Here is a 26,479-nt window from a genome sequence, read left to right as displayed (position 1 = left end):
CACACTGGCCAGGCTATTCCACCATGGGAGGCAGTGCACACCAGATCACGGCGACACCCTGTACTTAGAGGCCGTCCTTTCTCTTGCAGGCCAAGCTGGCAAACAATCGCAAGAGCCGGACTGCGACCGGGGGAGGCCGACCCCATATCCAGCCACTCACCGGCCTGCAACATCGCGTGGAGCGCCTCATGGGTGGCCGGGTGATTGGGCCCGTTGCATGTGGAGATGCCGACCCTGTTCTGGGCAGCAATGGTAAGGACATCACCTTTTGCACCTCTCTCGTCCCACTTGCACATCAGATCTACATCCTTTGTCACTGTCCGACCAATGCGCTGAATGCCACCACTCATGCATCCCGCACTGACGCCCTCTCCTCACTCTAAAGCTACTCTTGTGCCTTCCTGCTTTCAGATGGTCAAGAGGAGGTCCCTCAACTTGCCAGTGACAGACCCTCCGAGGAGGAGCAGGAGGAGGAGCAAGAGGAAGGCGGCCCATCAGGGGAACCCTCAGCCACGGCCACCCAGGCCAATGTAGGGGACACGTCTTCCCTGGAGGGCAGTGTGGCGGAAGTGTCGAAGGGGAGGGGAGCTCCTGGGACCTGCGTGCTGCAGAAAGGCGGGAGGGGGGTGGAAGCTCGGCGGCCTTCTCCCCAGAGGGGGGATGCGTCGGAGGGGAGTCCAATTGCTGGGCCCAGCGGCATCCAGCAATGCAGGAAGGGTCAGCCAGCTCGGCGGCCTTCTCCCCAGAGGGAGAGTCCGGCCTCCAGTCAGGAGATGCTCTTCGCCGAGGAGATGGAACGCCTCGAAGTCTTGTCCGCGGACTCGGATCGCCGGCACACGGAGCTCATGGCGGCAGTGGCATGGTTGCCTGAGTCCATCGATTCCCTCTCTCGGAGTGTGGCCGAGTTCGGGCCCTCAGAGGCCTCCAGTCGGGCGGAATACCGGGCAGATCTGTCAGCGACTGGCCAGGTGATCAGTGGTGCCGTCCAGTCACTGGCTGCTCTGATACGGTCAGTGAACAGGTCAACACGGGCACTCACTGCTGCCACACTCGCTGTGTCAGCCAGGCATCGCCAGGGCACCCGGCGCGCTGCAGCAGCACAGCGGTCTGTCCCTCGGCAGATTGGTGCGCATGCTGCAGTGCTGGCCCGGGCGAGTGCCTGTGTCTCAGGCGATCAGCGAGCGCCTGCCATCCGCCAGCTTGCCGCCATTCCTCCAGCCGCCACTGCCACTCCCCCAGTGGAGCTGCCAGGAGCTGCTGCAGCGACTGATGCTGGCCAGCCACAGCTGCAGCAATCAACAGCCGCCCGCTCGACGGCCAGACCTCGACTAGGCCGACCCCCAAGGGCATCTGCCGTCACGACATGTGCCCCTCAGGAGCCTGCCCCCAGCCTTGCAGCAGCCAATGGCGTTACTTTGAGGCGGAGCAGCAGGGCGGGCAGGGGCCACCCAAAGATGGCCAAGGCATCGCCCTAGCGGGCCAAATAGTTGAATGTGTGGCCATTTGTGTTTGTTTCTTGAGGCCGAGAATTGGATGTTTGTTTTTTGAAGGCCGATGATGTGATGTTTGTTTTGGACGAAGGCCGAGAATGACGGCCATTTTAGTTGGCCTATTTTGTTAATCCTCTCCAGGTTGTGGGAGCGAGTAATGTGTTTGAGTGTTTTTTGGGGGTTTCGTCTGTTTTTGGTTTTCATGTGGGAAGGGCCCAGAGTTTGTACAATAAAGCATTTTATTTATTCACATTGTCCATGTTTGATCTTTGAAGTGTTTGTTGCCTTAACCGGCTGAGGGCTTGTGGAGCGGCTGCAATCATGTTCTATCATTGGCACAAGCCATTCCCTGACAGGGGGCCTAGAAGTGACGTTCAATAAGCCGCCGACGGGCGGCCCTTGGACCTTGTGCGTCCCTCCTGGGCTGGTACTCCTCGTCCTCGTCGTCCTCATGCTCCTCCTGCTCCTCCTCCTGAGGTGGTGGTCCAACGTGAGGTGGCAGTGCCTGAGTCCTGCGGATAGCCAGGTTGTGCAGCATGCAGCAAACGACGACGAATTGGGAGACTCGATCCTGCGAATACTGGAGGGCTCCCCCGGAGCGATCGAGACAGCGGAACCGTTGCTTGAGCATGCCGATTGTTTGTTCTATGAGGTTCCTCGTCGCTTGATGGCTCTCGTTGTATGCCTCTTCAGCAGGGGTCGTGGGCGCGCGGAGCGGGGTCATGAGCCAGCTACACAAAGGATAGCCTTTGTCCCCGATAAGCCATCCTCTTGGGGGAGGCTGTGCCTGGAACATGTCAGCCACAGTTGTCTGTCGCAGGATAAAGGCATCGTGGCTGCTGCCTGGAAAGCGGGCATTGACAGCTAGGATGCGCTGCCTGTGGTCACACACCAGCTGTACATTGAGGGAATGGTAGCCCTTCCGGTTGCGGTAATCCTCGGCATGCTCAAGAGGTGCCCGCAAAGCCACATGCGTGCAGTCAATGGCGCCCTGCACCATGGGGAAGCCCGCTATTCTTGCAAACCCCACTGCACGCTGCTGCTGCTTGTCCAGGGTCATGGGGAAGGAGATGAATTGATGTCTCCTTCTGAAAAGGGCTTCGGTCACCTGGCAGATGCAGCAATGCACGGCGAACTGGGAGATGTTAGCGATGTCCCCAGTAGCGGATTGGAAGGAGCCGGAGGCATAGAAGTTGAGAGCCACCGTCACCTTCACTGCCACCGACAGAGACGTCCTGCGCATCAGCTGTGGCTGCAGATCTCTCTGAAGCAGCCGGCAGATGTCTGCAACCACCTCCCTTCGGAATCGCAGCCTCCTAACACACATCGCGGCAGACATGGTCAGATAGGAGGTCTGCTGGCGGTATACCCTGCGTGGGTAAGGCCTCAGTTGGCGACGCCTGTTGCCCCCTCTGCGTCTAGCCAGGGCTGCCACTCTCTCACGGCGTCTGTAAGCCCTTCTGGCATAAGGCTGAAATTCAGCGTTTCCACCCAATGCAGCCCCCATTATATGCTGGCAAACACTGAGCTCTGAATGAAGGCAAAGATAATTGGTAAGCTCTGGCCTGAGCCAAAAATACCTGTCCAAGTGTTGGTCCAAACCAGTAAACTCTCCTCCTTGGTCTCTGTCCAAAAAACCGTTGCACAAGAGTGAATGCTGCAAAATGGCTGGCCTTTATACTGCTGGGTAAGTGCCCTTTAATTAGCGCTCCCCACGGCCCGGCTGGGCTGTGTACCGTTCCACTTCACAGTCGCTCGGGCCGCCCGGCGCACAATGGGCCGGCGCGAGTGAAGTTCCGGTTTGGGGCGCACAAAGGGCGTTGCACTATTAAATGACGTCATGATCTGCGCGCGCAGCAGGGCGCGCGCTAAGACTTTGCGCCGGCGCTAAATGTGTCCTGAAGTTGGGGAGAGGCGCAGATCGCGCTGCGCCCGGGCGATAAGCGCCTAGCGCTCGAGATCTACTCCTCCTAAGGTGCTAACGGCTGGCGCGCCCAACTGAATTTCTAGGCCTCAAAGTACTAAACATATTTATATTGAAGAATTGCTTTCACTGATTCTTTGATGCATGACAAGCTTGTGGTGTTTCAAATTCACTCTGTTTAAACTTGGGACAGATTCAGACCAAGGGGAGCAATGCTGAAGCAACTGCATTTCAAAATCACACTTGCACAGTGGCTCGATAGATTCATCAGCAGACTGTGGACCTTCCCTAGTGTACAAGTAGGTCCTTACAGGCCAACAAAATCTGTACTGCTAAGGGAGCCAGCCAATTGCTGTCAGAACAAAATAGAAGCACAGGAATCTAGTAGAAACCTTTGAAACCCATCTCTCAAGGCAGGCCTCACTGTCTCTGGAAGTACCTGCATTGCTTCCACAGGCAGTGCTGAAATATAAACAGGGTACAGAATCATTGTGCAATATCTGTGCTCTAACATCTAACCAGAGTTGGAAGGCACTTTGGGCAAATTAAACTAACACTCTCCATCGTTTCTTTTCCCTTTTTACTTGCCATCCACTGTTTATTTTCCTCCTTATTGTAGTGCTTCACAAATGCATGAGCGGCACTATAGAAATGCAAGTTGTTGTTGGAATAAGTCTAAATTTAAGATTTAAAGGTGCATTTTTGTCTGGTAATGTTTGTAAATGAAGAAATATGAAAGGATGCAATGACATTCACAGCACTGATCATGTCTGCTACTAAAATGTTTTTCTTTATATTTAAAATATGTTACGTAAAATACTATTTTATAAAGTCACTACAAAATGGTTGTACTTGAACAGTTTTCAGAGTAGAATACCTATAACCAGTTGAGCAATTAAGTCTGAGCAAGTCTTTCCCAACCCCAAATATTACAGTGCCTCTTTATATAGGGTAAGATATTTTAGCTTTAATAACATTTACTAAAGAGAGTCATTTTAATGTTAACAATTGAATTGATGTTACAGGGCAAACCTGTACCAATTATTTCAATTTTAAGACAATAACTTCCATTATATAATACCTTTAATACAGAAAAATGTCCCATGGCGCCTCACAGAGGCACGAGAAAAAAACAATCCCATGCTAAAGAAGGAGGTTGTAGGAGAGGTGACCGGGAACTTGGTCAAAGAGGTGGGTTTTCGGGAAGGGCTTAATGGAGGAGAGGAGGTGGAGAGGCAGAAACGTATGAGAAGGAATTTCTGAGAGGACAGTTAAAATACTGACTACAGTGTAAAAATAAAAAAAATGATTAAAGGTTCCTCAAGGTTCCTTTGCCCAAAGAGTGAATATTATGAAAGTGCACCCTGCAGGAATTTATATCTTTCAATTTTAATGGACACACAATCATGCTGATACTCTGATCTTCCTATCTAAATTCTCAATGTGTGCTCCAGTATTCAAAGCTCTGTGATGAGTGCGAGAGTTTGTAAAATCTACCCTTTCATCTCAACCAGGTGTACACACTTGGACTACTAGGTAAAACATTTGATCCAAATGAACGACATACCAGCATGATGGACTGGAACCCAAGAGTAGATTTCATTTTTGTAAAGAACTGTGTCGAACTCGCTGCACTGCATCTGACGGAACGTGGGTGTCTCCTGCAGACATGGCTTGACATTACAAATACGATATCGTTTGCGTGCTCCAGTACAGTACTTCCCGCCAAACTTTGGACTGGTCAAAAGAAAAATTACCTTAGTAGAACACTGATGTTTCCAATACCGCTTCTATGGACATTTAAATGCAAAATTACATTCCACAATTCTATACTTTGACTGTTAACATTATCCTATGGTCACTGCAGAAAGTTCTCTGGATTGAAAATTATATCATTCTTTAGAGTGACCAATTATAAATTTGAACACACCCTTGTCTCCTTTTTAACTTATACCAAGCCACAGTTGAAGAATTTATACCAACACTGTACTCATTACGGAGCCAGACTGCATTATGGGCTGTGTTTTCCAGTGATTTTAATGAAGAACAACTTTGCTTTTATATAGCACCTTTCACATCCTCATGATATCCCAAAGTGCTTCACAGTCAATTAATTACTTTTTTTGAAATGCAAGCTGGAATTTTCCGGGGTGTCAGCAGGAGGGATCGGTGGCGGGTCGGGTGGGAAAGTGCTTTTATTGACAGCGAGTTGGGAACCCGTTGTCATACGCTGCAACACACCTTTCCCAATGGTGCGTCTGTCACCACTGAGTAGGTCTGACCAGCAGCGGCAGGCGACCCAAGTAAACTCATTATAATTTACTTAACAGATCCTTAACAGGCTCTTTTAAACTTACTTTTTAACTTTAACTTCATGGCCACGTGAACCACACTGTTTGGCAACCACGTCTGTCAACATGAGGCGGGAGTTCAGCAGCCATTGCTCCAGCTGATTCATTGACAGCTTCAAATGTAAAGTAAAAGCTCCCACCTGACAGGTGATCACTTTCCTCAGCCACAAGCTGCTCCTCACTGCATTTCCAGAACAGAATCAGCAGCTGCAAGTGTTTCCACCAAAGTCTCCATCCAGTCTCACTTCATTACCTCTCTCACCATTGACAGATCACTTCTGTCATCTGTACTTCACCTGCCCTCTATTCCATTGGAATGGGTGCCCTTTATACTGCCTCACCTTGGTCCTCAGAATCGGAACACGATGAGCCCCAACACCAGCAGCACCAGGCACACCAGCAGCACCAACAACAACACAAACCTTCTCTGCAATCACCTGATGCTGCAAAGGACAGAAGTCACCAGCACCCGACCACATTGCTGTCCGGAAGGGATGGCCTCATCATGGACAGATTTACTTAACTGTCTTTTGACATTTGTGCTGTCAGTGTTCTACAGCTCTGAAGTGCTACAAACACTGACAATGACTGCACAGAGGCAGAGGGCTGCACCCAGGTTCTCCCATGACTCCCTCCATATGCTTATGGAGGGAGTCAGGGCATGCAGCAAGGTCCTCTTCCCTTCCGATGGGTGATAGACACCTCCCCAGGAGATCAACACAGCCTGGTTGGAGATTGCAGAGGAGGGCAAAAGCAGGGATGTGGTCAGAAGGACCTGGGTACAGTAGTGCAAACAGTTCAGTGATCTCATTAGATCACAAAACGTTACTGCAAAGCCACACTCAACCTCATCCTGCTGTGCCTCTCATCACATCCCCATAACTATCAGAATCACTGGTTTACAGTAACTTAATAAGTCAAATTGTGTTTTTATTACAGAGGACTGTAGATGTGTTCATAAAGCTAGAATTTTATGATTCTTGCAGGTTTTTGTAGGTTTTCCTCTTCACCAGCTGGGCAATAACCTGGTGGAGCAGACTGCCCACCCTTTATAGAACTCTCCCGGAGGGTTAAGATTCCACCCTCAGTGTGAGGAAGTTATTCAATCATGTGACCATCACAGCTGAGCCCAGCCGTATCCTCACAGACATATATCATTTCCAACAGTACCCATCAGATAATAAAAGAGAGAAAAAAAGTTCAGTGGTAGAGGCCAGAAGCAAAATCCCTGCCAGGATACCCCTCCCCTTACCACTCTCTAACTAGAAACTACATGGCCAGTTACAGCACCTCAACTGGTCACTTATGAGTTCAGCAAATCCAGAACAGACGGAAGATAAAACTTGGGACCATTTGTTTTGTGTAGCTTAGTGCTATACTCAGCAATGGCCTACAAATTCCACATCGCTAAAAACCTGCCAGTGCCATTGTGGGCCAGTGTAAACGGCCGCCAAAATTGATGGTGCTGGTAACGAATTAACAGTAGCCCAGCGCTAAACGTACCTTGCAAGGCCGTTCTGGTGGCGTTAGTCCCGACAGGAGGCCCCAATGTAGCGAGGCTGTAGTGTCATTGCAGCAAGAACAGCCTTCTCTTAAAGCAATGCTGTCATTTCAGAAAGCAGTTTAGTCCCTTAAAGGGGAACTGCCTTCTGAAATGAAAAAATTAAAAATCATTAAAAAAAAAGTTTTTAGCCCTTACAGCTCAACTGCCTACTGAAAAAAAAACATTAAAAAGAATTCCCAAATGGAAGTCTTCAGCTCTTAAAGCTGAATTGCCTTCCACACCTAAAAAAGTGCTAAAAGTACTTTAGCACTAACACAAACAAGCCAGGGAAGGGCACCTAGGATCTCGCATGCAGCACTCCAGCATTGTGCAGGGGTGTCAACACTGCAAGAGAGGTACTCTACCCACGGGGGCCAGGAGCCCTCCAGAAAAAAGGATGTGGGACCACATCACCGAGGCCGTCACTGCCAGCAGTGTCACCCCCACCACCTGGCTCCAGTGCCCAAAAACCTTCATGACCTCAGACAAGTGATCAAGGTCAGGGAATGGATCTTCAAAAGCCATCACCTACCAACTGCATCACTTGTCTCACACACTGCTCAATGCACAACCCCCACCCCCAATCACTCGCATACCAACAATCTGTACCAAACACGAGGCACACCTCCCATTCCTAGCTTCACGTCACCCTCTTGGAGGAAATGGTGCTGGCCACTCTTGGCAGGGGCATGGCTGAGCCCTTGACCAGCGGCGGAGCTGAAAGGATACAAGATGCTGGTATCCTCATACAGTATCCTCCTTCAAAGCCATCTCCTATCAACTACACCACTAGCCTCACATGACGCCCCCTCCCCAATCACTCACCTGCATCATCGAATAAGGTGAAAACAGGGAATAATGGTAAAAAGTTAAAATTAAAGGCTCTTTATCTGAATGCATGAAGCATTCATAACAAGGGATCTACAAGAAATGAAGCCAGCCTAAATAAAAATGAAACAGGAAAGGAGAGCATAGGAAAGACTAAACTAAGGGAGGATAAAGATGGTCATGGAATAAAAAGAGTTATAGAACAGGAGTGTAAAAGGTGGTTAAAAATAAAGATGAGTTAACCTGTCTCTACAGCAATGCACACAGTGTCCGTAATAAAACAGGGGAACTGGAGTTAATAATATGTTGCATGGAACCAGATATAGTAGGGATTACTGAGACATGGCTACAGAAAAATCAGGAATGAGAATTAAACATTGCAGGGTAGAACATATTTAGAACAGGTTGAGAGGGAAAAAGGGCAGGTAGTGTAGCTGTACTTATTAGAGATAACATAATGGAAGTAGAAAAATGTGACACTGCTATCAGTAAGACAGAAATAGAATCAATGTGGATAGAGATAAAAGATAATAAAGGATCAATCACACTAATACAGGTAGTCTACAGACCAGCTATAGTGGAAGGGAGGTGGAGGAATAAATATGCAAACAAATCAGGGAAATGAGTAAAACACAAAGAATAATAATCATAGGGGATTTCAACTACCCAGAAGAGGTAGGTGAAGGGGATAAGGGAATGGAGTTCCTACAATATGTGCGGACTCCTTTCTAACCCAATATGTAAGAAGCCCAACAGAGAGGATTTGCTACTGGTCCTGTAATGGGGAATGAACCAGAGCAGATAAGAGAAGTAAAAGTAGGGGAACATCTAGGCAATAGCAACCATAATATAATACGCTTTAAGATAATAATTAAGAAGGACAGAAGTATGACGAAGACCAGGGCAATAGATTGGCGAAAAGCTGATTTTGAGGGGCTGAGAATAGAACTTGGGAAAATAAAATGGACAACAATATTGGCAAACAATGATGTAGAACAGCAATGGAAAACATTTAAAACGGTGTTCAACAGAGTCCAGGAAAAATATATTCCGCTAAACAACAAGAACAAGCTAATCACTAATGAGACACCATGGATGAATAAAGAGGTAAGGAAAAAATTGAAGGTAAGGAAAGAGGCATACGCTAAGTACACCGACAGCAGGGGAGAGCATGAAAAGGGAGAATACGAAGAGATTAGGAGAGAAGTCAAAAAAACAATTAGAAAGGCAAAGAGGAACTATAAAATTAAATTATCAAGGAACATAAAACAAAATAGTAAAATATTCTACAGGCACATAAATAAAAAGAGGAAAGTTGGAATGGGAATGGAGCCACTAAGGGATGGTCAGGATAAAATCACAGGCAGCGATAGCGAAATGGCAGAAATATTAAATAATTACTTTGCTTCAGTATTTACCAGGGAAAATATCAGGTGGACATGACATCGGAAGATGAGATTAGAAATTATATAACCACATTTAAAATAAAAAGAGATGTATTAAATAAATTAATCAAACTCAAAGAGGGTAAAACCCCTGGTCTGGATGGATTACATCCATGCATTTAAAATAATCTAGGGGAGAGATAGCAGAGGCACTATTACACATATTTAATAATTCATTAGAAAAAGGTGTTGTGCCAGAGGACCAGTGGATAGCTAAGCTATTACCTATATTTAAGAAGCGAGATGCAACATATTCAGGGAATTATAAACCAGTCAGCTTAACATTGGTGGCAGGAAAGATAATGGAAAAAAATAGAAGATCATCTAGAAACCCAAAATATAATAATGAATAGTTAGCATGGATTTCAAATGGGAAAGTCTTTCTTGACTAACCTCATTGAATTCTTTGAAGAGGTAAATGAGAGATTAGATAAGGGTAATGTAGTAGATGTAATTTATCTAGATTTTCAAAAGGCCTTCAATAAGGTACCACATAATAGACTAATGAATAGGGTCAGAGGATGTGGAGTCAAGGGACAAGTAGCAGAATGGATAGCTAGCTGGCTTCAAGACAGAAGGCAGAGAGTAGGGGTAAAGGGTAGCTATTCAGAGTGGCAAAAGGTGGAAAGCGGGGTCCCAAAAGGATCAGTGCTGAGACCAATGTTGTTCACAATTTGTATTAACGATTTAAACATTGGAATCCAAAACACAATTTCTAAACTTGCGGATGACACCAAATTAGGGGGGATAGTTAATACTGAGGAGGACTGCAATAAATTACAAGGGGACATTAATAAACTTGCAGAATGGGCATTTCATTGGCAAATGAAGTTCAACACAGATAATTGTGAGGTATTACATTTTGGTAAGAAAAATAAGGAGGTCACATATTACTTGGAAAATAAGAATCTAAATGGGGTAGAAGAGCAAAGGGCTCTCGGAGTACAAATACCTAAATCATTAAAAGTACCAACGCAGGTTAATAAGGCCATAAAAAAGCAAACCAAGCACTAGAGTTTATTTCTAGAGGGATAGAATTGAAAAGTAGAAAAGTTATGCTAAACTTGTATCGAACCTTGGTTAGACCACACTTGGAGTACTGCATACAATTCTGGTTGTCATATTATGAAAAGGGTAAAGAGGCACTGGAGAGGGTGCAAAAAAGATTTACAAGAATGATACCAGAAATGCGAGGTTATACCTATCAGGAAAGGATGAATGGGCTGGGTCTCTTTTCTCTTGAAAAGAGAAGGCTGAGGGGTGACCTAATAGAGTTCTTTAAAATTATGAAATGTGTTGATAGAGTAGATACAGAGAGAGTGTTTCCACTTTTAGGGAAAAACAAAACTAGAGGCCATCAATATAAGATAATCACCAAGAAATCAAATAGGGAATGCAGAAGAAACTTCTTTACCAAGAGAGTGGTGAGAATGTGGAACTCGCAGGGAGTGGTTGAAGTGAATAGTAGAAATGCATTTAAGGAGAGGTTGGATAAGCATATGAGGGAGAAGGGAACAGAGGGTTATGCTGATAAAGTTGGATGAGGAAAGATGGAAGGAGGCTCGAGTGGAGCATAACCATTCTTTTCACACACCCAATAAATGCAGCCTGCCCAGCCAGTGGTTGACCAAGAAGAGGGAGAATAATAATAATAATATTATTAATAATAATAAGAAAAAAAAGAAAAAACATTGTCACTCGATTTCACACCCCTAGCCATTAGTTCCTCAAGGTCGACTCGCAAGGCCATCTGCAGTGTCCCCCACTGAAAGTCAGCTGCCTTCCATCAGCCATGCTGCAGCCACTGGGGTAGCACCGCATGACATCAGTAGGCTAATGTTGGAAAGGTTACCTGTAAACATCTGACATGATTCTCTGACTATATAAGCTGTGTCTTTATGCATTTCTCCACTTCACCTGAAGAAGGAGCAGCGCTCCGAAAGCTTGTGATTTCAAATAAAGCTGTTGGACTATAACCTGGTGTTGTGTGATTTCTTACATTTGTCCACCCCAGTCCAACTCCGGCATCTCCACACCATCAGTAGGCTAGGCAAAGGCACACACAAGGCAGTCACTAAGGAAATGCATAAGGGTGATTAGTTGATTTTGTGATGTCATATTGGATGGATAGATGTATAAAGTTGGATTGGAAAGTTTGCTTTGTGTTGGATTATATTTCAGCCTTGTGGCCAAGAGGACGCAGTGATGGTCAGTAACAGAGGGTAGGTAAGGTGTGGGACAAATGTTGAAAGGGGGATTGGGGTTGTGGTCACAGGTACTGCAGGAGGATGATTCCATCCTGGATATCTCGGCCAGAAAGGGGCTGTCTGGGTTGCATCCTTCCTTCTGCTTTCTCCTCTACTGATTCCTTGTCTTCTGCTTCTTCGTTTTCTGCTTCATTGTCCTCTGCGCCGGAGAAGTGCGTTAGAGTGGCGGCCGTCATTTTTCACCAGGACTGCGGTGCTAACATGTGGCATTAAGGTAGTGAATTTCTGGGCCAATGTCTTTACTCAGTAGCCCATTGGGGAGAGGGTGGGGGACAACTCACAAGTTTTACAATTAAGCTTGTTTTGATATTTTTTTTTCAGCTATTATAGCATTCCACTCCTGATAGTCCGGTTAGCTGTCATTACTCTTAATTGCTTGGCTTTGAGGGTGGGGTAGGGTATTGGATGTTGAAATGACTCTCACAGGTAATGCAGCCAACTGCAGCACAGCGATATGATTTGAGAAGTTACACCAGATGTACTGCTGCTGCTGCCATTTTAGATATAATGCAGAAGAGCTAGTTATTATACAGCATATTTTGGTCATTGCTTTGCAGCAAATCAAATTGTACATTTCAAGTGCAGCCAAACTGTATTTGGACTACCTTTAAGCTTTTAATTATAGCAAACAGCCAACAAGTCATTTGGCATTTCCCTAATATTCAATGTGGTCAGCATTTTGGGATTGTAGCTATGTGGGGATAGAAATTGGTTCTCATTCTGCCGTTGGTAGGAGATGAATGCGTGGCTGGAGAGATGGTGCAGGAGGGAGGGCTTTAGATTCCTGGGACATTGGGACTGGTTCTGGGAGAGGTGAGACATGTTCAGTCCGGATGGGTTGCACCTCAACAGAGCTTGGATCAATGTCCTCGTGGAGGGGTTTGTTAGTGCTGTTGGGGAGGGTTTAAACTAATTTGGCAGGGGGATGGACACCAGGATGTAGCAATAGAATGGAGAAACAAGGTGCACAAATGATTGGGAGGGACAGATAGCAGTAGAGTCAGAAATAGTATGGTATTAGGTGGGGTTAGAATAAGAGAGAATACAACGAGGGCTAAGATAAGTTTACAGTGCATGTCTGTGATTACACAAAATGTGGTAAATAAGGTTGGTGAGCTGCAGGCACAAATAGACACATGGGAATATGATGTCATGACAATAATGGAGACCTGGCTCGAAAAAGGGCAGGAATACTAAATATCCCTGGATATAATTGGGCTGGATTTTGTGAATGGAGACATGCTGGAGGCGGGACTGCTGCTTGTTGGGTCTTAGTCCCGCCTCCATCATGTTCTGGCCAACCAGCGGGATTTCCCCCTGTTTGACCTTGTTAAGCCCGCCCTGCAGGCTCAACAGGCCAATTAGGGAGAAGTCACTGACAGAGCATGTCAACGTCTGACGTGCCATCTGTCAAGACTGCTTGAAAGAAGAAATGTCAGTGTTTGACAGCTCTGTGAAGCTGTCAAACACTGACATTCTCTGTAGTTTGATGAGTCCTTGTGTTCAGGACTCACCAAACTTTTCAACTTTGTAGAAAGCAGATGACTGTTGGTTCGGAGGATCCAACAGCCAGTCTGTGAAATCTACAATGGAGATGTCAGGGACTCCGGAGCCACAGCGGCTGAAGGCTGTAGGCAGAAACAAAGATAAGTGAACATTTTCTAACACTTATCACTCACCTCACATACTTACTACTCCAAACTTGCACCCATCACTCACCTCTACATCTAACTTTCAGGCCCCTCCGACCCCCGCAGGCCTCCTACTCGACTCCTCCAACACGGCGAGGTTCTCTGAGGTCGGGAAGCCTTCACCTGAAAAGGTAAAATGGGACTCATCCTTTTTTCTGCCTGTTAATTACCTGTTAACAGGCAGTTAAAAGGATTTAATCCCTTTCCCGCCTCGAGGAGACAGGACCCAGGGCAGGGCAGCTTCCCGCCTCCTGGCAAAAGGGCACGGAGGCGGGATGGAGACTGTATTGATATCCGCCCCCACTTTCTGCAACTTTACTGGTAGTCCCGCCTCCATATCCGCCTCCTTGGGGCTGACAAAATCCAGCCCAAGGTGTTCAGGAAAGATAGGGAAGGAAAGAAAGGCGGTGGAGTGGCAGTATTGATTAAGAAGAATATTACAGTGCTGGAGAGAGAGGATGTCCTGGAGGGGTCAAGGACAGAATCGATTTGGTTAGAGCTGAGAAACAATAGAGGTGTCATTACACTACTAGGTGTATTCTATAGGCCACCAACTAGTGGGAAGGATATATAGAGGAGCAAATTTGCAGCGAAATTACAGAGAGCTGCAAGCACTATAGAGTAGTGATAATGGTGGGCTTCAACTATCCTAATATACACTGTGATAGTAATAGTGTAAAGGGCAGAGAAGGGGAAGAATTTCTGAAGTGTGTTCAGGAGAACTTTCTTGATCAGTACATTTCCGGCTCAACGAGGAAGGAGGCATTGCTGGATCTGGTTCTGGGGAATGAGGTGGGTCAAGTAGAGCAAGGTTTAAATTAGCTATGGAAAAGGACAGGGAGCAATCTAGACAAAAAATACTTAATTGGAGGAAGGCCAATTTCAGTGGGTTGAGAATGGATCTGGCCGGTGTAAATTGGAATCAAAGATTGGCAGGCAAAGCTGTAATCGAACAATGGGCTGCCTTTAAAGAGAAAATGGTTCGGGTACAGTTGAGGGTCATTCCCACGAGGGGGAAAGGTAAAGCAACCAAAGCCAGAGGTCCCTGGATAATGAAAGAGATAGAGAGTAAGATGAAGCAGAAAAAGGGGGCGTCTGACAGATGTCAAGTTGAGAATACAAGCGAGAACCAGGTTGAAATAGAAAGTTCAGAGGGGAAGTGAAAAAGGAAGTAAGAGGAGTAAAGAGAGATTATGAGAATAGATTGGTAGCTAACATAAAAGGGAATCCAAAAGTCTTCTATAGGCATATAAATAGTAAATGGGTAGTAAGAGGAGGGGTGGGGCTGATTAGGGACCAAATAGGAGAACTATGCATGGAGGCTGAGGGCATGGCTGAGGTACTAAATGAGTACTTTGCATCTGTCTTTACTAAGGAAGAAGATGCTTCCAAAGTCATAGTGAAACAGCAAGTAGTTGAGATACGGGATGGGATAAAAATTGATAAAGAGAAAGTACTAGAAAGGCTGGCTGTACTTAAAGTAGATAAGTCACCAGGACTGGATGGGATGCATCCTAGGATGCTGAGAGAAGTAAAGGTGGAAATTGTGGAGGTACTGGCCATAATCTTCCAATATTCCTTGGTTACGGGGGTGGTGCCCGAGGACTGGAGAATTGAAAATGTTACACCCTTGTTCATAAAAGGATGTATAGATAAACCCAGCAACTACAGGCCAGTTAGTTTAACCTCAGTAGTGGAGAAGCTTTTAGAAATGATAATCCAGAGCAAAATTAACAATCACTTAGACAAGTGTGGATTCATTAAGGAAACCCAGCACGGATTTGTTAAAGGCAAATCATGTTTAACTAACTTGTGGTAAACCACTGTTGTTAGTATTGTTGTTCACTGTTGTTCACTCTTGCACATTGTTGTACTTGTCTGTGCATGCCTCAGCTGACTCCGCCCCTGGCTCCACCCTCATGGCCGGGTATAAAGGTGACTGCTCGGCAGCCCCCTGCCCTTTTGGATACCAGGCAACCACGAGAGGCATGCTCTGTTCTTTGGTAATAAAAGCCTGTTTGTTACTCTCTCTCAACTTCCAGTCTTTTGTAGCAATTGATAGCGCATCAATTTTATTACCAAATTCACCCCTTGATGGACATTACGGTAAACGGCCGCGCCACTACCTGCCTTTTTGACAGCGGGAGCACGGAGAGTTTTATACACCCCGACACGGTGCGCAGTTACTCTCTCCCGGTCCTGCCGACGCGTCATCGCATCTCTATGGCTTCCAAAGCCCAGTTAGCGGACGTCGGTGGCTACTGTATGGTGACTCTTTCAGTGCGGGGTACTGAATACAAAAATTTTAAACTTCTGGTCCTGCCCCATCTCTGCGCTGCCGTCCTACTGGGGTTGGATTTTCAGTGCCACCTTAAGAGTGTCACTTTAGCGTACGGTGGACCCCTCCCCCCTCTCACAGTCTGTAGCCAGCAGTTTTTAAATCGCCCGCCGCGCGCCATTTGCAGCCTCTCCACCCTTAAAGTCTCCCCCCCCTCCTTGTTCGCTAACCTCACCCGCGACTGTAAGCCCATCGCTACCAAAAGTAGGCGTTACAGTGCCGGGGATAGGGGTTTCATTAAATCCGAGGTAGCGAGACTCCTGAAGGAAGGGATTATCGAGAGCAGCAATAGCCCATGGCGAGCACAAGTGGTGGTGGTGAAGGCTGGCGGCAAACAGCGCCTAGTTATTGACTACAGCCAGACGATCAACCGCTACACCCAGCTGGATGCATATCCACTCCCCCGCATATCTGAGATGGTCAATCAGATAGCACAATACCGGGTGTTCTCGACGATTGATCTGAAGTCGGCATACCACCAGCTCCCCATCAGGGCTGAGGACCGCCAGTACACAGCTTTTGAAGCTGACGGTCGGCTCTATCACTTTCTCAGAGTTCCCTTCGGCGTCACCAATGGAGTTTCTGTCTTCCAACGGGAGATGGACCGGATGGTTGACCAGAACGCGCTCCAGGCCACTTTCCCATATCTAGACTAATGTGGTAAACCACTGTTGTTAGTATTGTTGTTCACTGTTGTTCACTGTTGTTCACTCTTGCACATTGTTGTACTTGTCTGTGCATGCCTCAGCTGACTCCGCCCCTGGCTCCACCCTCATGGCCGGGTATAAAGGTGACTGCTCGGCAGCCCCCTGCCCTTTTGGATACCAGGCAACCACGAGAGGCATGCTCTGTTCTTTGGTAATAAAAGCCTGTTTGTTACTCTCTCTCAACTTCCAGTCTTTTGTAGTAATTGATAGCGCATCAATTTTATTACCAAATAACTTGATTGAGATTTTTGATGAGGTAACAGAGAGGGTTGATGAGAGCAATGTGGTTGATGTGGTGTATGTGGACTTCCAAGAGGCGTTTGTTAAAGTGCCACATAATAGGCTTGCCAGCAAAGTTGAAGCCCTTGGAATAAAAGGGTCAGTGGCAGCATGGATACGAAATTAGCTAAGTGACAGGAAACAGAGAGTAGTGGTGAATGGTTGTTTATCGGACTGGAGGAAGGTACACAGTGGGGTTCCCTTTCCTTGATATATATTGTCACACAAGTGCCAGGCAATGACTATCTCCAACAAGCGAGAGTCTAACCACCGCTACTTAACATTCAACGGCATTACCATCGCCGAATCCCCCACCATCAACATCCTGGGGGTCACCATTGACCAGAAACTTAACTGGACCAGCCACATAAATACTGTGGCAACAAGAGCAGGTCAGAGGCTAGGTATTCTGCGATGAGTGTCTCACCTCCTGACTCCCCAAAGCCTTTCCACCATCTACAAGGCACAAGTAAGGAATGTGATGGAATACTCTCCACTTGCCTGGATGAGTGCAGCTCCAACAACACTCAAGAAGCTCGACACCATCAAGGACAAAGCAGCCCGCTTGATTGGCACCCCATCCACCACTTTAAACATTTACTCCCTCCACCGCCAGCGTACCGTGGCTGCAGTGTGTACCATCTACAAGATGCACTGCAGCAACTCGCCAAGGCTTCTTCGGCAACACCCAAACCTGTGACCTCTTCCGCCTACATAGACAAGTGCAGCAGGCGTATGGGAACACCACCACCTCCAAGTTCCCCTCCAAGTCACACACCATTCTGACTTAGAAGTATATCGCTGATCCTTCATCGTCGCTGGGTCAAAATACTGGAACTCCCTACCTAACAGCACTGTGGGAGTACCTTCACCACACGGAATGCAGCGGTTCAAGAAGGCGGCTCACCACCACATTCTATGGGGCAATTAGGGATGGGCAATAAATGCTGGCTTTGCCAGCGAAGCCCACTTCTCATAAACGAATATAAGAAAAATATTAATTACTTAGACTTGGGTGTACAGGGCACAATTTCAAAATTTGCAGACGGCACAAAACTTGGAAGTATAGTGAACAGTGAGGAGGATAGTGATAGACTTCAAGAGGACATAGACAGGCTGGTGGAATGAGCGAACACGTGGCAGATGAAATTTAATGCAGAAAAGTGCGAAGTTATACATTTTGGTAGGAAGAACGAGGAGAGGCAATATAAACTAAAGGGTACAATTCTAAAGTGGGTGCATGAACAGAGAGACCTGGGAGTATATGTGCACAAATTGTTGAAGTTGGCAGGGTAGGTTGAGAAAGCGGTTAAAAAAAGCATACAGGATCTTGGGCTTCGTAAATAGAGGCATAGGGTGAAATTGTGTATCGCTCCATTTGGGGCGCTAACTTTTAAAATTTTGAAAATTTAGTGCCAGGCGCTAAGGATTCTGAAGTTCTATTAAATTGGGTGTTAGCGGCCCAGGAAGGAAATGGGGTGCAAAATCAAGCGCTAATGACCTCAGTGGGGCGCTACCACCAGAGTGCTAATGATGTTCAGGTGTAATGCATTCAGCAATGATCCTTCACACTGGTTCCTTCCAGCTCTTAAAGGGAAGGTTACATCATTGTGCAGATGCTCATTTTCAGCATTGCTGGCTTTGAGGCGGCCTGTGAGCAACTGAATCCCCTGATGGCTATGGCTGTTCGCACTTCCAGGGACAGAGCTGCTCGAGGGCATTCTGCAAGGACATCTGTAGTCTCTAGCAATGACACTCAGCAGCCTTCCACCAGCCCTGCTGCAGACACTGGGGAGACACTGTAATGATATCAGCAAATAGAGATGGTATTTGCTTGTTCGATTATGATGCCTTAACAGCATGTTTGCATGTATTGATTGCTTGTGCCTGACCAGCAGAGGGCATGTGACCGAGACAAGCAAGGCAGTTTAGTTCAGTTTCAGTTTCGTTCTAGAGGCATCACTAGCATCATGTCTCCTGTAAAGCTGTTAAAAAGAGTTGAACAGACTTTAGATTAAAACTCATTCTCTTTCATGAATGTGTCGTCATTGAACCCACAAAGAAATCAATACATGGTGTCAGAAGTGATTGAAAGAGATGAAGAGGAAAAATCTGAAGTTAAATCAGCTCTCCACAGATTAGCAAGCCAAAAGAGAACATCGTTACTTACCATTAGAGAATAGCTAACGAAGTGAAAAATGGAAGGTTTACTCCCACTGGCGACGCTTCAGTTGACAGGTAATGTGGCTGAAAATTGGAGGAGGTTCAAACAACGTTTGGGGTTGTATTTAGCGGCAATCGGAGCTGACGAGCAAAGTGATAATAAGAAATCGTCAGTGTTCTTACATGTCGTGGGTGATGAAGCGCTGGAGGTGTATAATAACTTCACATTCACTGCTAATGGAGACAAAATGAAGCTAGATAAAATAATAGAACAGTTTGAGGCCTACTGCATACCTAAACGTAACGTGACGTTTGAGAGGCACAGATTTTTCACATGTGTACAGAAAACGGGTGAGACTATTGATCAGTATGTGACTGAACTGAGAAACAGAAGCAAATCGGGTGAATTTGGGGGAATGACAGACACGCTGATAAAAGACAGACTGGTGTGTGGTATTCCAGATAATGGTCTAAGGGAAAGACTGCTAAGAGAGCAAGATCTAGACCTGGGAAAAGCCATAGCACTGTGTAGGGCTACAGAGACTGTGAAGTTGCAGGCAAAGGAGCTGTTCAGTGACAATAGCTGCAACGTGGATGCAGTGAGAACGAACGGATACAAACCGTTTAACAAAAAGAGCGCCAATGTGAAAAAAGAGGCGTGGCCAGCGAACAAAAATGAAAGGGGCAATCGAAAGTCATGTAGTCGATGCGGTACACAGCATACACCAAGAAAGTGTCCAGCATATGGTGAAACATGCAATAGTTGCAACAAGAACAACCATTATGCCCGTTGCTGTAAGAACCAAATGCAACAAAGCAAGGTCCATGCAGTAGATGAAAGCGACATAGAGGAGTTCAATGTAGATGTTGTGTCTGAAAACAAAGAAGAAAAAAGAGACTGGATGTTGACACTAAAAGTGAATGACATACATATTCCATTTAAATTGGATACTGGAGCACAAGTTAATGTGATATCAGAGACTGATTTTAAGAAAATTAGACCCAGACCAAAGATACATGGAATAAAAGTGAAAGTGACAGGATACTCAGGTACTGATATACCAGTGAAAGGAAGATGCATTGTCAAAGTAACACACAAGGACAGAGAGCACACGCTAGCATTAATCATGGTGCCAAAGGATGTGCAAGCCATACTAGGTTTAAAAGCCTGTGAGAGACTGAACCTGGTAAAGAGAGTCCTCGTTGTGGAAAGCGAAGGAGAGACAGTCTATGATGAACTGAATGTTGCGTACACACCGGGTAAGCTGATGTATACAGCAGACACGTTGTCCAGAGCTGTTGACCCAGGAGAGCCCGCAAACACAGTGAAAAGACTGATGTACAAGGCAAAAGACAGTGGAACTGACTTCTACCAAAGCATGCTTGTATACCGCACAACGCCGCTCGAGTGTGGTATGTCACCAGCCCAACTCCTGATGGGACGTCGGCTAAGGTCAAACCTACCCATCCCGGAGAACCTCCTGAAAACAAAAGAGGGGGAGAAAGTGAGGAAGTTCAAAGAACAACAGAAAGAAAAGTAAAAGTACTACTATGACAGAGGAACACAAAACCTACCTGAACGCCACACTGGTGACCAAGTAAGGTTCAAAGACAAAACAAACACATGGACTCAGAAGGGAACTGTCCTGAGTGAAGTTCAACCAAGATCATACACCATTCAGACAGATGAGGGTGCTGTTCTGAGAAGAAATCGTCGAGATCTTCTCATGGGACCAGCCACAGCAGGTCAAGAGACTGATACTGTTGAACAACCTGATCACACAGCTGAGAACCAATCATCTGAGGCAACAACTCAGATTCAAGGACAATCAATCAGAAAATCCTCAAGACACGTGAAGCCCCCTGAGAGACTCATTGAGCAAATTTAAGGACTATTGTTATAGAAGGAAGTAATGTTATCTTATTCTTTCTTCAAGTTCTAGTGTATTGACATATTTCATGTGAACACACAAAGCAAGGTTAAAAAACCTTGATCATGATAATGATAATGTAAGTTCATTAAGTGTTACAGTTAAAATGCAGATTAATACAAAGAAAACATGTTGTTAGTTAAAAGTAAAATACTTTTGTTTTAAGAAAAGGAGATGTAATGATATCAGCAAATAGAGATGGTATTTGCCTGTTCGATTATGATGCCTTAACAGCATGTTTGCATGTATTGATTGCTTGTGCCTGACCAGCAGAGGGCATGTGACCGAGACAAGCAAGGCAGTTTAGTTCAGTTTCAGTTTCGTTCTAGAGGCATCACTAGCATCATGTCTCCTGTAAAGCTGTTAAAAAGAGTTGAACAGACTTTAGATTAAAACTCATTCTCTTTTATGAATGTGTCGTCATTGAACCCACAAAGAAATCAATACAGACACTACGTAGGGGCACTAGATTAGGAAAGGGTCTGTAAAGAGGGGAAGCAAGGGTTTGCACAAAGGTGATTAGTCAATATTGTTGTATATATGTGGTTAATGTTTTTTGATAAATTTATTACTGGAATGTTGCAGATTTGGTGCTGTGTCTCATTTCAGTTCTGGGGTGTGGTGGAATCACAAAGTGATGGAATGATGGCGATGTGCTCAGAGGACTTGAAGTCACAGGAAACAAAGTCCGACGAGGCGGTCACGGACCGACCTTGCAGAACGCTGATTGAGTGGCTGCCTCCTCCGTTGCTGCTGTTTGTCCTCCTGTTCCTCCTGCTCCTCTTCTTCCTCCTCCTCCTCGTCCTCCTCCTCCTCTTCGTCCTCCTCCCGAGGTGATGCGGCTATGCCTGGTGGCAATGGCTGCGCCCTCATAATGGCCAAGTTGTGCAGCATGCAGCAGACGACAATGAAAAGTGACACCCGCTCAGCCGAGTACTGGAGGGTCAAGGCAGTGGAACTGTTCCTAGTGGCAGCATGGCTCTCATTATATGATTGCTGGGCACGAATGTTGGGGTTGTGGAGGGGAGTCATGAGCCAGTTGGAGAGCGGATAGCCCTTGTCTCTGAGCAGCCAGCAGCAAGCTTCATGTGGTGGCTGGAATACATCTGGCACACCGGTCTGGCACAAGATGAAGACATCGTGGCTGCTGCCAGGATAGCGGGCATTGACGGTCAGGATTCGCCGTGTGTGGTCCCTCACCAACTGCACATTAAGTGAGTGGTAGCCTTTGTGGTTACGGAATACCTCAGGATTGTTAGAAGTGATGTGGGTGCAGTCAATGGTGCCCTGCATCATGGGAAAGCCTGCTATCCTGGCAAAGCCACATGCACACTCGTCTTGTTTCTCTCTAGTCAGGGGACAGGAAATGTAGTCCCTTCTCCTTCTGTACAGAGCATCTGTGACCTGGCAGATGGAGCAATGATCGGCAAACTGGGAGATGTTGGAGATGTCGTCTGACGCACACTGGAATGATCCGCTGCCATAGAAACTGAGGGCGACGGTGACCTTGACTGACTGCCACTGAGAGAGCCATGGTGGTCCTGATCTCATGCTCGAGTTCTGGCTGCAGGAGGTGGCAGAGCTCTGTGACCATGTCCATGCTGAAGTGGAGCCTTCTAACACATTGGTCCTCAGTGAAATTCATGTAGGAGAACTGCTGCCAGAATACCCTGGGTAGGTAAGGCCTCCTGTTGAGAGCCCTGCTGGCCCTCCTACCTCTGACCACATTTTGCACTCCTTCTCTGTGCTTCAGTTGCCTCCGATGTTGACGCAGGAGGGCGAGGTCCAGTGCCAGTACAGCCCCCATGAAATGATACAAATATTGCACTTTCAAATCATCCCTCAATGAAACTCAATAATCTTTATGTGCCAGAACACTTGTTAAAATGCAGAATGCTCAAATTGGTCAAAAGTCCTATTTGTCTATGTGAAACTAACAACGCAGCATTGTTAGCCGACGAAAACTACACCAGAAGTGGAAACCTTTAAATAGCGCTGCTCCAGGGGACATCCGACTGAAAGCTGCCTCCTCTACCTGTTGTTAACAGCAGGCGCACAAGCAGGGGGCGAGAGGGAACTTTTCATCTGAGGCACAATCGGGGCGCTGCGCATAGCAATGATGTCACAATCTTCGGGCGCAAGAGATCGGGGCGCAACCGTCTTACCGCCGATGCAAAACTCCCGCTGAATTTAGCGGGAGGTGTTGATATCGGCACGCTCGGGTGCAAATGCTTTTGCGCCCTGTTAGCGCCACCTGGAGGCACTAACGGGCGGCGCAAAGGAACCCAATTTCTAGCCCTAATAGAGTACAAAAGCAAGGAAGTTATGATGAACCTTTAAAAAACACTGGTTCGGCCTTAACTGGAGTACTGTGTCCAATTCTGGGCACCACACTTTAGGAAGGATGTGGAGGCCTTACAGAGGGTGCAGAAAAGATTTACAAGAATGGTTCCAGGGATGAGGAACTTCAGTTATGTGGATAGACTGGAGAAACTGGGGTGGTTCTCCTTGGGGCGGAGAAGGTTGAGAGGAGATTTGATACAGCTGTTCAAATTCATGAGGGGTCTGGACAGAGTAGAGAGAAACTGTTCCCATTGGTGGAAGGGTTGAAAACCAGAGCACACAGATTTAAGGTGATTGGCAGAAGAACCAAAGGCGACATGAGGAAAAACTTTTTTACGCAGCGAGTGGTTAGGATCTGGAATGCAGTGCCTGAAAGGGTGGTGGAGGCAGGCTCAATCATGGCTTTCAAAAAGGAATTGGATAAGTACCTGAAGGAAAAAAAATTGCAGGGCTGTGGGGAAAGGGCAGGGGAGTGGGACTAGCTGAAGTGCTCTTGCAAAGAGCCAGCATGGGTTCGACAGGCCGAATGGCCTCCTCTGTAACCATTCTATGATTCTGTGATTCTGCCACATTGTGTTTTTTTCTTGCTCTTTGTTACGTTTTGTATCTCAACTTCATTTTTATTCTTATGAAATTGTTCAAGTAAAATGTTTGAGATAATATTCAACGTTATTCTTTGGTCCCCCAATTACCCCACATACTCACACTGGATTGCTGCAGTGTCTCTCCGCTGCTTGAACTCCTGCTCCACATGTGCGTGTGCAATGTGACCAGGAACCCCAGGTGTTCCATCCTCCATTAACAGGATCTGGACGATTTCCAACAGTTACACACTCACCATTAAAACACCACTGAAACATAAAATGATGAAGAAAGTGAATTGCACAATGTTTGTGCTACATTAGCTCACAGAACTGGATAGTGCACTGAGTTAGATACTGACGGTTTCATTCTAGAAAATGGGTGCAAATCCAGCCCAGACATCAGGGGGTAAATTTCGACTTTGTGTAAAACTTCAATGGTACTAAAAATTGGGAGAGATGTGACTTGCTTTCACCCATTTCACACTATCGCAAAAAGTCAGGATCTACCCCCGGGAGTGAAAGTTTCTGACATGAAATGAGTGTGTGCACATGTAACTTGCTAATGAACAAAGACAACTACCTCCACTGGTTCCATGTCAGCAGGAAGCCCATTGCACAGCTTTATCATCTGCTGCAATAGCACTTACCGCCAATCGCAAGCAAGAGTGTTGGCCACACAGCATCAGTCAGCTTGGCTAGCACGTTCATCTCCTTTCCCACTGAAGAGCAACAGGAGCATGACATAGTTTCCCAATTGCACCACACGACTATAATTGTGAAAGTACAGGGATTATTGATGGCAGCCAGTTTTTCCCTCGGATAGCAGGTTCTTGCTCCTCCTCTGCCACCACCATTTGCTTTTCCTCAGCTGTGCATTGTGACTCAACCAGTGCTATCTCCTCAAGCTAACTGCATCCTACAGAATGTGTGTAGCTGCGCTGGTGCTGGGAAACGTTAATGAGAGAGAAAAGCAGGGTGATGTAGTATTGCCTTGTGCTGGGACACTGGCGGTATTGGCAGGTTGTTCTTACATTCTCACAATAGAAAAGAAACAGATGTTGGAAAGTTGTCTGCTAGAGATATCTTTAAACAGAGCCTGCCTTGCAATATATTGTGTGTGATGAGTTTGTGGTTGCATGTATGCCAGTGTGACAGTGATTGTGAAGGGGTATAAGACATAAAACCAGATGGTACTAGTCCTATGCTTGGGGGAGATCTGTGGTTTCACATTTCCCTATTCCATCCAAGCTTTTATATGGAAGTGTAGCCAAGGTGGTCTCCTCTGAGTGAGTCAAGAACTCTAAATGTGTCATTAACTATGCCAGCCTCTGCCCCTGTCAGAGCCCATCTGCTGCTGAAACCCTCATCCATGCCTTTGTAAGCTCCAGATCCGACTATTCTAATATTCTCCTGGCTGCGCTCCCATCCTCCACGCTCTGTAAACAACGGCTCATCGATTCCTGGGTCCTACTGGTAGTGTACAGAGTCTTGAGCCAGCCCACCACCTCCAGCCAAGCTCAACCCATTCCTTGCACATACCTCAAGCAGCAACATAGCCACTTCACCAGCTATCAAGATCCTCTTCTGGATTTTGACTTAACTAATTAATATTGTCACAACTATTATGTAACCAGACTAACATTGCAAGTTTGTGCTTTTGATTTCTGGAAAACTAGCCTTCAAAGTCAATGTTTTTGCCAGCAAAATATCCCAGGGGCAAAAAAGAATACCACACAGTAGTAAGCGAAGAGCTAGGGCAGGTAGCCAGAGGCAGGGTTAGAGAGAGATTTTAGCAGGCTCTTCATGGTGGGAGAGCAGTAGCAAGATGCAGATATTTAGGGAGATGGTTCCAAAGTGTGGAATCAAACTAGCTGAAGGATAGTAAAGTATGCAAAGGAGGTCAGAGTTGGAAGTACGGAGGGTTGTGGAAGGTGTTACAGCATAGGGAGACGATTTGTAAACAAAGATGAAGGTCTTGAATTTAAAACATTTGGGGGGTGATTTTGCCAATGGGGGCGCGTTGGAGGCGCGTTGGGTTTTAGTCCCGCCTCCATCGACTTGTGGCCAACCCATGCTATTTTCCCTTGATTGACCCTGTTAAGCCCACCCAGAGGGCTTAGCAGGTCAATTAAGGGGAAGCCATTACAGCGAACGTCAGCGTATGACGTTTCACCTGTCAAAAATTTTTGACAGATGATTTGTCATCGCTTTGACAGCTTTGAGAAACTGTCAAACACTGACATTCTCTGTTGTTTGGTGAGTTCTTGTACACAAAGTTCACCAAACCTATTTGCAGAGCAGAAAGCAGATGGCTGTTGCATCGGAGAATGCAGCAGCCATTCTGTCATCACTGCCATTGAGATGCCGGAGCCTCCGCATCCCCAACGATTGAAGCCTGCAGGAAGAAACAAAGGTAAGTAAACTTTTTCTAACACTTTTCACTCATCTCACATATTACCTCTCCACACTTGCACTCATCGCTCACCTCCACAGCACACTTTTGGACCTCTCCGACCCGCTGCTCGCCTCGCTGACCCTGGCAGGGTTTCCCGATGTCGGGAAGCTCGCACCTCTGCTGGAAAAATGGGGATAATC

At 46.4% G+C, this 26,479-nt stretch overlaps 1 protein-coding gene across 1 annotated transcript in view; it reads right to left on the bottom strand.

Annotated features, from left to right (window-relative positions):
• LOC147123535 (A disintegrin and metalloproteinase with thrombospondin motifs 12-like) overlaps positions 1 to 26,479 on the bottom strand; it is a 967,639-nt gene that overhangs the window by 423,650 nt on the left and 517,510 nt on the right. The window contains exons 11-12 of the mRNA XM_085974208.1: positions 24,006 to 24,151; positions 4,982 to 5,151 (exon numbers count right to left, since the gene is read on the bottom strand). Of these exons, the coding sequence (XP_085830334.1) occupies positions 4,982 to 5,151; positions 24,006 to 24,151 (316 nt within the window). The remainder of the gene's footprint in view (positions 1 to 4,981; positions 5,152 to 24,005; positions 24,152 to 26,479) is intronic.

Source organism: Somniosus microcephalus, chromosome 2, assembly GCF_052327205.1.
Source record: "Somniosus microcephalus isolate GS21.2 chromosome 2, FLI_Smic_1.0, whole genome shotgun sequence".
Classification (NCBI taxonomy): domain Eukaryota; kingdom Metazoa; phylum Chordata; class Chondrichthyes; order Squaliformes; family Somniosidae; genus Somniosus; species Somniosus microcephalus.
Note: the sequence above shows the minus strand (reverse complement) of the source record. Positions and strands in the feature narration are given on the sequence as shown.